This window comes from Lygodium microphyllum, chromosome 24, assembly GCF_053477565.2.
Source record: "Lygodium microphyllum isolate KBCC chromosome 24, Lygodium_microphyllum_v1.1.10, whole genome shotgun sequence".
NCBI lineage: Eukaryota > Viridiplantae > Streptophyta > Polypodiopsida > Schizaeales > Lygodiaceae > Lygodium > Lygodium microphyllum.
This window is the reverse complement of record NC_141158.1, coordinates 61307103-61321262: the sequence shown is the minus strand read 5'-3', so window position 1 is coordinate 61321262 and position 14160 is coordinate 61307103. Positions and strand designations below refer to the sequence as shown.

The window sequence follows — 14160 nt, the reverse complement described above, 5'->3', positions numbered from 1 at the left end:
CAATTTTTACTTGGACAAGTGGAAACAAAATAAACTACCCAATTCCAGTGATTGACAGCTCTCATAACTAACTAGTATAGGTTAATGAGCTTTTACCTGGCCTCGAACCCACATAAGGTTTCTTGCTGGATCAATCTTATAGACCCAAACACTCTTCACAGTGCGACGTTTTCCTCCCATCCTCCCAGCCATTTTCTTTCCTTTGAAAACCTGCAGTTAAGTATTAACAACTTCTCAGAACACAGGCAGAGAGAGGAAAAGTCATTATGAATAGCTAATCCATTTAGACCATACCTTCCCTGGATCTTGACGACCACCAGTTGAGCCCAAACTTCGGTGTGAAAGTGAAGCACCATGTGAGGCAGGCATTCCTGAAAAACCCCATCTCTTCATTGCCCCCTGTTCAACAAACAAGTGTAAAACTGTAGGTCAAAGATCAGTATCATCACTTAGATGCCATATATTCCTGCCAAATTGTCTTCATAAATAGCCACACCTAAACTGCACAGAAGTACCCAGATAGAAAATTTCGACATTGGCTGCCAGAGAAGACTCTCCAGACTGTGAACAGAAACACCAATCCAGCGACAGGGACGGGTGGAAGGATTGAGGGCGGGAGAAGATTCCTTTTAACATCTTGGAACCCATGACCCGAGACAAGTCAGTCAATCCAACAGTTCCATTCTTCATTGACAAAATACTGGAAACGAAGAGTAAAGCAACCTGAGACACCAAAGCTAACTGGGTTCCCTACTTATGAAAAACAATATAATGCATTTATTAGCATTGGCTCTAAGAGCATATGCTGTAGTGACGATGCCTAAGACCCCCAACAGTTCTTGCTCTACAGAATATACATCACCAAGTAAAATGAGAGGCAGTTGAAAGGAACATTATCCCTAGTTTTCTCTAATTTATACATACTGCGTATGCATTCGTCACAAGCCTCATTGAGCAATTTCTAACATTAAGGTTGGGAAGGATCCTTATCCCTTCTTTTCTCTAAATTTAGCATGGCGCCATAGTCAAAGTATCAGGAGATGGGGATGGGGACATGACAGGGACAGCTGAAAATAGGGGGGCAGGGGACAAGGGGCCAGGATGGCAATTAAAACATTCAAAATATACTTAAAAATTAACAAGTTTTTTAACTTTACCTTTGTCCAAAATGTGAATCATCAACATAACATACAAAAGTGTGACTTTACACTAATTTATACAAATAACTGTTGACACAACACAAATAGCCTAGGGGGCCATCCCCCAAAGGCAAGTACAAAGCTCATTAATTTTTAATAATACAGTAAATTTAAGTTGTAGAGAATGCCAAGTACATATGTCATGACTCATTTGACAAGTTAGCATTGATAATAAAATTTCAATGAGTACAAAGTTGAAAGGTATAAAAGCGGGACGTGACTGAAGTAGGCAGTCTACTCTGATAAATTCAAAATATCAAATGACAAAAAGAGTCAAGACTACTACAAATCAAAATGACAAAATGGCATAGCATAAAGACCAAGGCCCAAGATACATGGAGGCTGGAGCAAAAACAAAAATCAAAATGGACCAAGAGTCATGCCATGGCTGCAAGCATCACACAAAGACCTCCTCGTCACAATGATCAATGTAATTATCCTCATCCTCATCCTAATGGTGCTCCTCTAGCTCTTCCATCTACTGCTCTTCCCACTCCACAAAAGGATCTGCTTTTGCAATCATGCTTTTACCAAGCATACGCAAGTTGACACTCACAAAAACCAAATCATTTGCCTTTTGTGCCAAGGCAATTCCTTTTTCTTGATGCTATATGGCTATAGGAGCTCCACAATTGCTCTAAACAAGTTGAACTAATTGCCTAACTAAGTACATGGATGGCTATATCCTGCAGCTCAGGACCATCAGCACCAAAATCCTCTCACCACAATGTTGCCCCCATTTCAAAATGGTCCACAAGTGCTCATCTAGACAGCCAAAAGAGCCCTCTTGCTCTCTATTCTACACTAGCTGATTTCTAATTTTTATCCTCGTATCAACATCAAGCACCATTCTCTCCAGGATAATCCTCCAACCAACCTGCACTTCTTTATATTTCATTTGATTGCCACTCTCAAACTCTAGATCCAACAAACATTGTTGTGTGCAAATGAGAATAGTAGGAATTCCATCTACTGATACACAAGTCATGGATGGACTCATACCTATCTGCATAGGGTTCTAAATTAGTCAATCTCTCTGTCATCCTATCCATGGCATCAAAGACCTTGCCAATGCATGGCTGCATACTGTACACAAGCCTCAACAAATGTATTATTGGCTACACCATAGCATCTCTAATGGGGATGTAAAATTTTGAGATGCTTAAATCTTGCTAATAACATTTGTTTCAATTATTAATCAAATGTGCAAGGTTGTCTAGCACATGTGATGCACATGGCAGGAGAGAGAGAATCATTCATTCTTGCTTGAAACACATCATGAGAACCTAGAGCAACCATCATGAGTTGTTTAAGCCATTACTAGCAAGTGCTTGCAAATTTGGAGCAACCAATAACTGCATGAGATCCTAGGCCGCTTGGTGACAACACTAGGCTGAAGGCATCAGCAGATTTTGGGTCTCCACGTGCAGGTGACAACGTTTATTGCTGTTGAGGCAAGGCAACAATTGCATTTGACTATTTTGTTCAATCATTTCTCGCAACAAAACTCTGAATTTCCTCTCTTTAACATGCTCTCTCATTCCCAACCATTTCACAGCCTTGCTTCGAAGATCTCAGAATTTGAACCCTTGGGAGCTGAAGAATTTCAATTTTCTCGATTATAAACCCCAATTTACAGCAAAAATTAGGTTTAACAACTGCCTCAAAAAGCATGTCAATCATTGATTACTCCAAAACCTAAATTATTCAAGGCTTAAGGAGATTTTCAGCTGAAATCAAGTGGAGGACTAGTCAACCATCAAATTTGATGGCATTGGCACTCTTCTCAAAGTGGTTCAAGGCCAATTGATTGTCCGAATCAAGGGGCAAATCAAATTGAGGAATTTTTTGTCACTCTAGCTAGCAAGAGTTTGGATTGCGAAGGGAATTGGCCCTCGGGAAAATCCTATTGTAAATCAACTTCTATTTCAATAAAGCTAAAGGAATACCGAGAAGGGCACCAATTTTGGGGCCAACCAAGTCACCATTGTCCAAAGATTAGTAGGTAAATTTGTATTTTCAATTTTGCAATGAATGATTAGTGTTGTAATGAAGTTGTAATCATGGAATTACCACCCATCCACTGAAGGAAGGCTGGTTACATGGTTCCATTGCCAAGATACCATCAAATCCTTTGAATTGGTGGGCCCATGGCACTTGATTGCAACTTGGGATCATTGCAACCTTGCTGAAATTGTTCTTAGTAATGAATTACAGCGAGCATGTCTTCACACAATGATACAGAATCGAGTGGACAAGATGCATCACTCCTTGGTCATTCACCTAGTGAAGAGGAAAATGCAATGACTAATGTTGGACATGGTTCTCAGTGTGTACATCAAGCTCAAAATGTGAAAAATGGCCCAAATGTTGGCACCTCTATGCATCAAGAGACTAATGACCAGAAATAGGCTAAAGAATTCGATGACAGCGATGATAACTTAAGGATTGAATGTGAACAGCAATAAAACTCTTTGCTGAATTGGCAAAGGATCCCCAGTTTACTCAATTCTTGAATGTTCCAAGGAAGGACAACGAAGGCAAAGAGAAGACCCCCTCTTCTAAAGCTTATGGACAATCAGAAGAACCGAAGGAGATGCCTAAGCCTTCTTTGCAAGAGCCAAAAACCTTGATGAGCACAAATAGTTGGTACCCATGGGACAACAAGTGCAAATGCATGGCCAACTAGTAGTGCCAACCTAAGCATTGGGGTAGCAAGGATACTTTGGTAGAGGTACCATTTTTCATGCTATGGTTCGACAAGCATCGCATACATGAATGTATGGCACAAATCCCTATGGTATGCAACAGCCAACGCATGGCTCAAGTCACCCAATGTATCCGAGTAATGCAAGAGGAATGCGTAATCCCATGTATGGCAATATAGGCATGATGCCTGGGGCACAAAGTGGGCCATATGGACACGTATCTACACCCCCAAGGACTGCTCGAGAACAATGATTTGATACTGGTCATACAAGTGCATCTGATAGTGCTGGTTTTCATGTAAAAACAGCAAATGCACCCTTTTTGCAACAGCCTATTTATGATAATTTTATTAGTTTGCTTGTGTAGTTATGTCAGTTTGTCATCTCCTGGTTGTGAGCTCTTGTCTAAGAGTGACGAAGACATAGGAGCTCTGGCAGTTTAGGTGCATTTTCTTCACATGTCAACTTCAAGTGTGCATTCCTCGGCCAGTTTTTGCTTTCCACAGTCTGCCTACACCTACTAAACATTGTCATTGTCATCTAGAATTTTTTCGGGGCCTCCCTATTTTTCCTAGCATTTTTTGGAGTGTGACCAGCATTTATTGCTGGTTGGCCAGCATTTATGGCCCTACAGGTACAAGTTGGCCAGTTTTTGGTCTTTTGGCTATTTATAGCTACACCCCCCACTTGGCAGACATACACTCTTCAATCTTCAATCTTCTATTTGCAAGTGCTCACTCTAACACTCCGACACTTTGTGCTTGGTGCTGCCATCATCATCAACCTGATATGGTACCCCCACTGATGCTTCGGGCTACATGCAAGGACTGATCAATCCATCCCCGGTGTATCAACATTCTTCTTCAATCAATGCAGTATTCTTCCTTCAACTTCTGCTTCTTCTCTTTCTCTCTCCCTCTGCTTCCCTATATGTTTGTGTTTCCCTTCCATTGCACACTCTCACATGGTATCATCGTCTAAGTGAGGACACAATCTGGAGTTTTCTTGCAAAAGAGCAAGTTTTCATCGCGGAGGAGCAGCCCAAATTTATTAAATGCAGATTTTCAGCTTGTGTTTGCTGCATTTACAGCCCACATGTTTGACCTTCTTGGCCAAGCAACTTCTCCAAAAGGCTAGGCAACAGCATCCAAGACCCAACGACAGCATCAAGGCATCAAGCAGCCCCTGTTTTCTACATTTTGCAAGCGGCGACTTTTTGGCATAGGTGACAACTTCCAAGTGCAAGCAACCCCCTTCTAGTGGCAGGCGATAGCTTTTCCTTAACAAAGGACACATCTATAGTCCGTGACACGTGTAGCTAACTGCCTTCTGTCTCCCGCACTATCTCCATCAAAACACAGCTTTCTAGGTGATTGCAAGATTGAAGACACACCAGTTCACGAGCTTTGATGACTCAAAGATGGGGCTTCTTTCCAAACACTTCTCTAAGCAAAGACACGATTATCGCAATTATAGTCAATGAGGAGTCCCCCATTTGCACATGTCCCCTTCTCTTGATCTATCATAGAGGGCTCCATCTGAAGTGAATATGTCATCCTTGATACCCTCGGTGCAAGTACATGTCTTACCTTTATTACCCAAAGAAGATAAACTCGATGATTCAAACTATTTGTTGCAGTCGTGTAAGGTGGAGTGAATACTCAACACCTTCAATCTTTGGGCTCTTGCTTCCGATTCCATCCCCCATCCTAAGAAGGATTGAGTAGAATGGGACTTCTATGGACCGAGCAGCCTTGTGGATCGGCTCAACTCTCGAGCATATTCCTTCTCTTTATAAGTTTGCAAGATTTTGTCCTTATGCATGTTCACAGGCTGAAAACTGCAATGAAATTGTGAAAAGAGCGTGCATCTTTATATTAGCACAAGTCGTTTGCCCACAAGATTCCCCTTGAGGAGAAGTTGTGAATGCTTAATCTTGATGATTCCCTCCCCTATGAAGGAGCACACCATGAAGATGGAGGACATGAGGGGTGAGCTTGCCTCTCTTGGTCAGATGAGATCCTCTAAAGACATGGCTATAATCCTTCCGACCTAACTGCCATCTCCCTACTTCGATGTCTTCTACACCAGCCTTATTACATCAAGGACCTGCGGGCTCTTGTAGGAGGAGCTTTCACCGCTCGCCTTGGAGCATGACGAGCAACTCAAAGAGGTTGGGACCATTGGTTCTAGCTCCACCAAGGCATTTACTGCAGGTACAGGTGGAGAAAAGAAGAAGAAGGCGCAAGCCAAGGTCAAGAAGGATGAGAAGAAGAAGAAGAAGCCCAAGTGCCCACACTATGGGAAGGGCACTCACCCTAAGGAGAAGTGTTGGCAAAAGTACTCTCATTTAAAGCCAAAGGAGAAGGATTGAAAGGGTTCAAAGGCTGCTTCCGCGACAATAGAGTCTATCTTTGTGCATGTATTTACCAAGGAGGATACAACTCTTGCTTCTTCCACTTAGAAGAAGCCTTGGCTCATTGGCAGTGGGGCCTCTTCTCACATGACCTATAGACCGGATTGGCTTCACGACTTGAGTGCCAAAGAGGGCACAATCACCATTGGTGACAACTCTACCGTTTCTATTCGAGGAGTGGAGACTATTCCTTTATTGCCAGACTAGCAATCTTCTTTGACCAAAGTTCTTTATGTACTGAATTTAGGTTTTAACCTCTTGTCTATTCATGGTCTTACACAGCTTGGTACCCGCATGGTCTTTACATAGGACGCGGTTACAATGGAGGATGAGTCTACATGTGCCGTTCTTTGGACACGATCCGAAGAAGGTGGGCTTTACATGTTGATTCACACCAACCTTTGCAGACCTATGAACACTGCGGAAGGCCAAGTATTTGATGTTAATTATAGACAACTTCGATCGTTATGTGTGACCTTATTTTCTAGAGTATAAGAGCAAGGCATACTCTCATTTCTGCGAGTGAAAGGTGTTTGTGGAGACACAAACTACTTCCAAAGTTCTTGGTATACGAGCAAATCATGGTGGACACTTTACTTCTAACCTCCTTTCTTGGTTTTGCAAGGTTCACAGCATTCGAATGAAGTATATCCATCCGAACACACCTTTGGAGAATAGTGTGGTGAAGCGTGAGAATAGGACCATGCTAGAGATGACTGTGGAGCATCAAGGTCTTCCTCATACCCTTTGGAGTGAGGCGGGGGCTACTCCGGTCCACATTCGAAACCACTCCCCGACTTCTACATTATAGGATATGACTCCCAATGAGGCTTTCTTTGGTCCAAAGCCCTCCCAATCTCACTTTCACATCTTTGGATGTGCTGCAGTTATCCATGTGGACGAGAAAAAAAGAAAGACCAAGCTTAACTCGAAGTCCAAGAAGCTCATCTTTGTGGTCTACAGCACTACCACAAAGGGCTATCACCTCTTCGACCCAACAATACAGAAGCCTGGGGTCAGCAAGGATGTGATCTTCGATGAGGCTTTGGCCTCCAAGGATCATATTGATGGTTCTATTGCGAATGATTCTTCGTTATCAACTAACCCTTCACCACCCTCAATTTCTTTGCTTCCTTCTAGGTTGCCTCTTAGCACTTCTTTTCCATCTTTAACTACTCCCCCTCCTCCTCCTCCACCCTTTACCCAACTTCCCTACCACCTTTGATGAATGCAACTACTACTTCTTCGTCACATACTTCCATCCCTTCAACCTCCCCTCCGAAGGCTTCTAGGGATGCTCAGCCGTCAAAGAAGGAGCCTTCTTAAGATAAGGAGGATTTCCCTTCCCTTAATGAGGGGAAGTCCCTCCCACAGGCTGGTGCATTACAAGTATCAAAGCCTACTCAGTCTCCCTCGCAACATAATGAGCCGATGCAAATTCCTTGTTGATACCATCAACTCATGCAAGATTCAAGTATTTCTCACTTTCTTGCTTCTCCTAACGATCCACACAAATCAGCTCGCTTACAAGCCCAACAGAATATTTCACCTTGTGTGAATTATTCTCTTATGTCACAAATTCTTCATGATAGTAAACCTACTACAATTGAGGAGGCTGTTGTGCATGATATTTAGTGTCATGCCATGCAAGAGATGCTCGATTCTATCAAGCGTAATCAGACTTGGGAGTTGGTTTTGTGTCTCTCAAAGCGGAAGGCGACAAGTGTGAAGTGGGTCTATAAGACCAAGCACTCTACAAATGGTTCCGTGAACAAGCACAAGGCTAGGCTTGTTGCCAAAGGTGTGGTGGCCTACACACAATGAAGGTTCGATGTTAAGCAATGGCAATGGCGGGGAGAGAGAGGGGGGGGGGAGAGAGAGAGAGAGAGAAAGAAAGGGTGAGTAGCAACAAAGAGTGAGATGCATGACGTGGGTACAAAGAGTTATACGTCTCTTAGGTTTTTGTGGTAGTCATATCTAAAGTACTGAAGTACAAATGCTAAGGGTGTGTTCACACTAGAGCATATATAAAAGGCACGATGGCCCTTTATTCCCAACAACTTTCACCTAAAGGCAACATGCCTTAAGGTTGAGAAAAGAATTGGCTAAATCTAAGCATGTACAAAGTTGAAATACATATACTATCCAACTCCCATCACCTATCGGCAATGAGCAAACCACTCTCCTAGAAGACCCTTTGTGAGATCTACAGGATTTTCATCTGTATGTACCTTGACAAGCTCAATGCTTTTGCTGTCAAGTACATCCATGATAAAGTAATACTTCATCTGTATGTGCTTCGTCTTTGCATGACTATCACAATGGAGAATAGGAATCTTAGTAATGCCAAGCTATCCCACCAGACGCGAAAGCCATAAAGCCTTCTTGCATGCCTCAGTGGCAACCACATACTCTGCCTTTGTAGTAGACAATGTAATACACTTCTATAGCTTAGAGATCCAAGAAATTGCTCCTCTTGTGAAGGTAAATACATACCCTGAAATAGACTTCCTACAATTAGTATGACCAATATAGTCTGCATCCATAAAGCCAATGACAAATGCCTTCTGCTTTCCAAAGCAAATACACAAATCCTTTGTGCCCTTAAGATATCTCATAATACATTTGCCGCTTCCCAATGCTTTCTACCAAGATGTGCCATGTGCATGCTAATCACTCCCACCACAAATGCTATGTTAAGACGTGTAGCAACCATAGCATACATCAAGCTAACCACAGCTGAAGCATAAGGGATCTTGGTCATTTCAACCTTTTTATCATTAGATATAGCATTGTCCTCTGCACTGGATTTCACATATGGAGACAAGGGTACACCGATTGCTTTCCCCTCCCCTCCATATTGAAACGCTGCAAAATCTTGGATATAATCTTATTGTGACAAATAAAGAAGACATTTCAATCTGTTCCTAAGTATACACATGCCAAGAATATGATTTGCTTCACCAAGATCCTTCATATCAAAGCTGCTATGTAGGTTCTGTTTTAATGTGTTTAACGCATGAACATCCCTACCACTAATGAGCATGTCATCCACATACAAAATCAATATTAAATACTACCATCTATTGCCTTCTTGATATATAAGCAATGATCCACTTGGCATCTCTTAAATCCTTGAGATTACATGAATGCATCAAACTTATGATATTATTCATGTGGTGTCCGTTTCAACCCATACAAGCTTTTGTTGAGTTTACATACCATATTTTCCTGCCCCTTACCCAGAAAACCTTCTGACTATTGCATATATATGTCCTCGTGCAAAACACCATGTAAGAAAGCAATCTTTACATCCATCTCTATGAGTTCCATATCCTCACATACAACCAAGCCCAATAAGGTTCGCAAAGTACATTGGCAAGGAACCAAATGTGGCTTTCATCTTGTAGACCCATTTGCATGGTAGGATTTTGTCCCTTAGGTAGATTTTCTGTCCCTCAAGCAAATGCACCAAATCCCAAGTACCATTTTTTCTTTAGAGATTCCATCTCTAACACCAAAGCTTTATGCCATTTCTTATTGTCCTTTCTATCCATTGCTTCCTTGAAGCATGACAGTTCACCACAATCTGTCAATATAACATAATCAACAACATAGTTCACACCAAGAACAAACCTATCTCGTTGTTTGGTATTTCCGGTTGACCTCTGGAGTCGGACCCAATGATCGGTCTTTGCTAGCTGTTCAACCTACAAATCTACATTAACAACTTGCTATTTCAAAAAGCTCAGCATGATGTCCTACCTGTTCCGGCAAATCCAATGGCACATTTTCTTGCTAAAACTGTGGTATATCATGGGCAACGTCTTGCTTGTCAATTTCAGCACCATTCCCTACATTTAGGGGGTCATTTACAGCACGTATTTGCTATTGTACAGTGAGCACTCTTTGTTGTCCTACAAGTATTTCTTCTCGAAACACGACCCTTCTCACTTCCTTTGTTTTTTTGAGCTGTTAACGCATGCGATCTTCCCAGAAGATTACATCATTGCTGCACACAATTTTCCTTTTTTTGGGATCCCATAACCTATACCCCATTTCTCAATCATCACCATATCCTAGAAAAATGCATTTACGGGACTTTGGCTCCAATTATGCAAAGTGAACACTGAACCATGCTGAAATGCCAACTACACACTACCAATCCCTGCAATGTCACATGCATAATTGTCCCCCAAATGGACAACACCATGTCTGCCACCACTGCAATCAAAGAGCCGCTCACGGTGTAGAATTACATGGAATGAAGTACCTGAATCAAGAATCCAAGTGTGCATGTCATCATCAAAATCAACAATCAATGACTGTGCACTAAAAGAAGAAGCAAAGAGTACATCACTGTCACTGTCAATCTCCTGGCTGACTACATTAATTCCTCTATCTTCACACTGCTCTTCTTTGCAGGTTGGCTATCCTTTTTCTCATCTTTGTTATCATTAGTGTTTTTGCCTTTGCCCTTTCTTTCCTCCACTTAAAGCAATCCCCCTTGAAGTATCCTTTCTTGCCACAATGATGGCACTTCACATTTTTACCATGAGACTTGTTACATGCTTTGTTGTCACAAATGCTTTTTTGCCAAGATCTGTCTCTAGTATGCAGTACATTGGAAGACTTGTTTGCTGAAATATTTTGCCTCCTCCATGAGTAAAGAGCTATGCACATCTAAATATAGCAGCATAGCATTAGAATTACTCATTGGTGTCCTAAATGTGTCCCAACTTTCAAGTAAAGTACATAGCAAAAAGGTTAATCTTAAACTCCTCATCAATGTGAAATTCCAAAGCAATCAACTAGCTGACAATAGAGTTAAACTTGTTCAAATGTACAGACATGGTTGTACCTTCCTTCATTCGAAGATCTCGAAAATCCATCAATTTTTTCAACCAGTAAACCTTGCTAGCTACACTTTTCTGCACATACAACTCCTCAAGTTATTACCACATATCATAAACAGATTTCAATTTCTCAATCTTGAAGAGCAAAGCATCTGACATTGAAAGCTCTATGGTAGAGCATGCAAGCTCATCTTACTCATCCTACTCATCTGGACCCATGGTTGCTGGTTTTACCCCTTGTATCTTTTTAGGCTTCACTTGTTTCTTCTCCACCAAGACATTATAGCACTACTTTTGCCATATAGCAAAGGTGTGCGCACCCTCAAGCTTCTTAATGTGCGAAAGGTTCCTGCTATCACTCCTACCAACCATAGTTTTTTCATACGACGATCATACGTCATACCCAGACAGGTATGAAAGTATGATTGGAGTATGATTCACACCTTGGAGCTGAATCATATGTTGCCCTAATTTTAACTTTAAAAAACTATAAAAATGCATCTAAATCTAGTATTTTCTAATAAATTGAGTACGCAAGCTAACAAGCTGAATGAAAACCCCCTTCCATTGCTTCACAGTTGTTACAAATTTATTTCTTCCCATTTGTGTCTACTTGAAGCAGAAGAATGGGGATGAGGCCTTCTCAGATGAAGACATTACAATTAATTTAGTTTGCTGAAATGACAATTTCAGCTGTAAACTCAAGAATTTCACAAAATTTTAAGCCAATAATAAAGGGGAAAAGAGTGTTTCTCAGGAATTTGAGAGAGTTTAATGGCTGTCGATATCAAAAATTTCTGAAAATTTCAGATTTCTAATCAAAGATTTCAGAGATCCTTGAGCTAATACTAAAGGAAAAGGAGTGTTTCTCAAAAGTTTGAGAGTTAAACGGCTGTTAATGTCTTCAAACTTCAGTCCAAGAAATTTGCAACAGTAATTAGCCACTCTAAGTTGAGAGTCAAGACGCACGAGAGAGAGAGAGAGAGAGAGAGAGAGAGAGAGAGAGAGAGAGAGAGAGATGCAGTCTGAAATTTCAGACAAGCAAAAACAGCACGTGTAGAAGATGAGAAGGATAAAACTGTCAAAAGTGGAGCAGCAATGGAAGCATAAACATATGCTGTAATAAACTGCTGAAACACAATACAAAAGAGAAAGGGAAAGAAAGAACACTTGTATGCTCGAGAAATGGAATCCATATATCCAACATGAGACAGTCGCATACAACAATGAGTCACTGGCTACATGGGCACCGGCACTGGCTCCTCTCCCTAGCAAAAGATCCACAAGTGATGATGAGTGACAAATTGACTGAGAAGGAAGAGCCTGAATAAATAGGACAAAAATATGTCCTCAATATGATCAGGTCAACCAGCATTTAACGTTGGTCGGCCAACAATAAATGCCCAATATGACCATAAAATGACACAAATAGAAAAGCCTAAATATACTAAATAATGTCCCCGGCCTTTGCATGCACAGACTCACACATGAGTTGACATATCTACTAACGCCCTCTCTCAGATCATGGTGATCAATGATAATGATTCATAAACCATACACATAGAACCACCAAGTAGAACCATGGATACCCAGGGCAGTGGGTGATTAAGCCACCACCTATGTGCCTCAAAGAGAACCTGATTTAGATATCGATCGTACCAGCTCCTGAAAATAGAGAAAATCATAGCATATCTCTATGTTTGTCCCAATGTCTCTCAGTAGCATACATGACCATCCTATCAAAAATGCCTCTCGAACATACGCGACCATGGATTCCTCACCTTTGGCCAAACCGCCAAAGTGTCCCCTCATGTGAGCTCATGACTAGGAACCAATCCCACTCTCTGTCAATGAAACATCCCATCATAAACCCGGATGTCAATCCTAGCTCCAGGATTTGAACCTGCCAGACTTCAATCAATGCATCAAGGAAGTCCCTCTCTGGATCATGTGCATCTGTATAGGTGTATAGATAAGGCACGGCTACCCCATCTCAACACCCTCTCACACTCCCTCTCTAGCACTGGAGAGTCGTAAGGGATGCCGTCATCACCACCATTAGAAAGAAGTTGAGCAAGGGGCCATCAAGTCTTTCTCGCGATCCAAAGAAGCTAATCCTTTCCGCGCCTTGGACTTCTCCCTGGCCGAACGATCGGAATCTCAATCTCAAGCACATGATGACTCATCGAAGGAGTCCACATCCCGCTTCGTCCTCTTCTCCTACTTCTTCCTGGAAGTCGCTAACTCTTTGCAGTTCTTCCATAAATGGCCCTTCTTCCCACAATGGTAACACTAGGTCTTCAATTTCTTCTTCAAACCCTTCTTTGAAGCTATAAGCACCTCACTAGAACCTAATGAAAGCCTTACTTGTAACCGCATCTGTAGAAACCAAGCCTTCATCACAACACTCCATGTAAGATAATTAGTTCCATGTAACTTATCATTAGTGGACGTGCATGGAGGAGCCATCTATATAGGATTTAGAAGAGAAGTAGAGAAAATAAGGTATTTGGAGATGAAACACAACCAAACCACAAGCACAGATTGCAGAAAATGAGAGTTCACATACAGTACTCACCAAAATCTGACCAAAACAAGAAGAAATTTGCTACGAAAAGTCAAAAAATCAGCCAAAAACTGCTTAAAACAGCAAAAACGGCATGATAATGCACTCGTCTAGTCACGGGGAGATGCAAAAACACCAAAAAGGAGGCTAGAACAAACACGTAGGCAGTAGAGGGACTGACAAAGGCTATATGAATGCTGACATCAACAAAAACGCAGGTAAAACAGGTCGCCAAGTTGGAGCAGCAATCGCCTCATCAGCAATGGTCAAAACAGTCCTGAAATTGGCAAAGAAAACACAACAAGAGCACAGATCCTGAAATTTGATACCATGTTAGAAGTGGAGCAGCAATGGAAGCGTAAACATATGCTTTAATAAACTACTAAAACACAAGACAAAAGAGAAAGGGAAAGAA

At 41.6% G+C, this 14160-nt stretch overlaps 1 protein-coding gene across 2 annotated transcripts in view; it reads right to left on the bottom strand.

The window, feature by feature from the left end:
* The window catches only part of RPL3P (ribosomal protein L3 plastid), a 47887-nt gene that overhangs the window by 820 nt on the left and 32907 nt on the right, over positions 1 to 14160 (bottom strand). The window contains exons 3-5 of one of the 2 annotated variants that reach the window (XM_087665123.1): positions 11185 to 11254; positions 295 to 399; positions 97 to 210 (exon numbers count right to left, since the gene is read on the bottom strand). In XM_087665123.1, coding sequence (XP_087521249.1) covers positions 137 to 210; positions 295 to 399; positions 11185 to 11254 — 249 coding nt within the window. In that variant the 3' untranslated portion in view covers positions 97 to 136. The remainder of the gene's footprint in view (positions 1 to 96; positions 211 to 294; positions 400 to 11184; positions 11255 to 14160) is intronic. The other variant, XM_087665124.1, reaches the window with a different exon arrangement.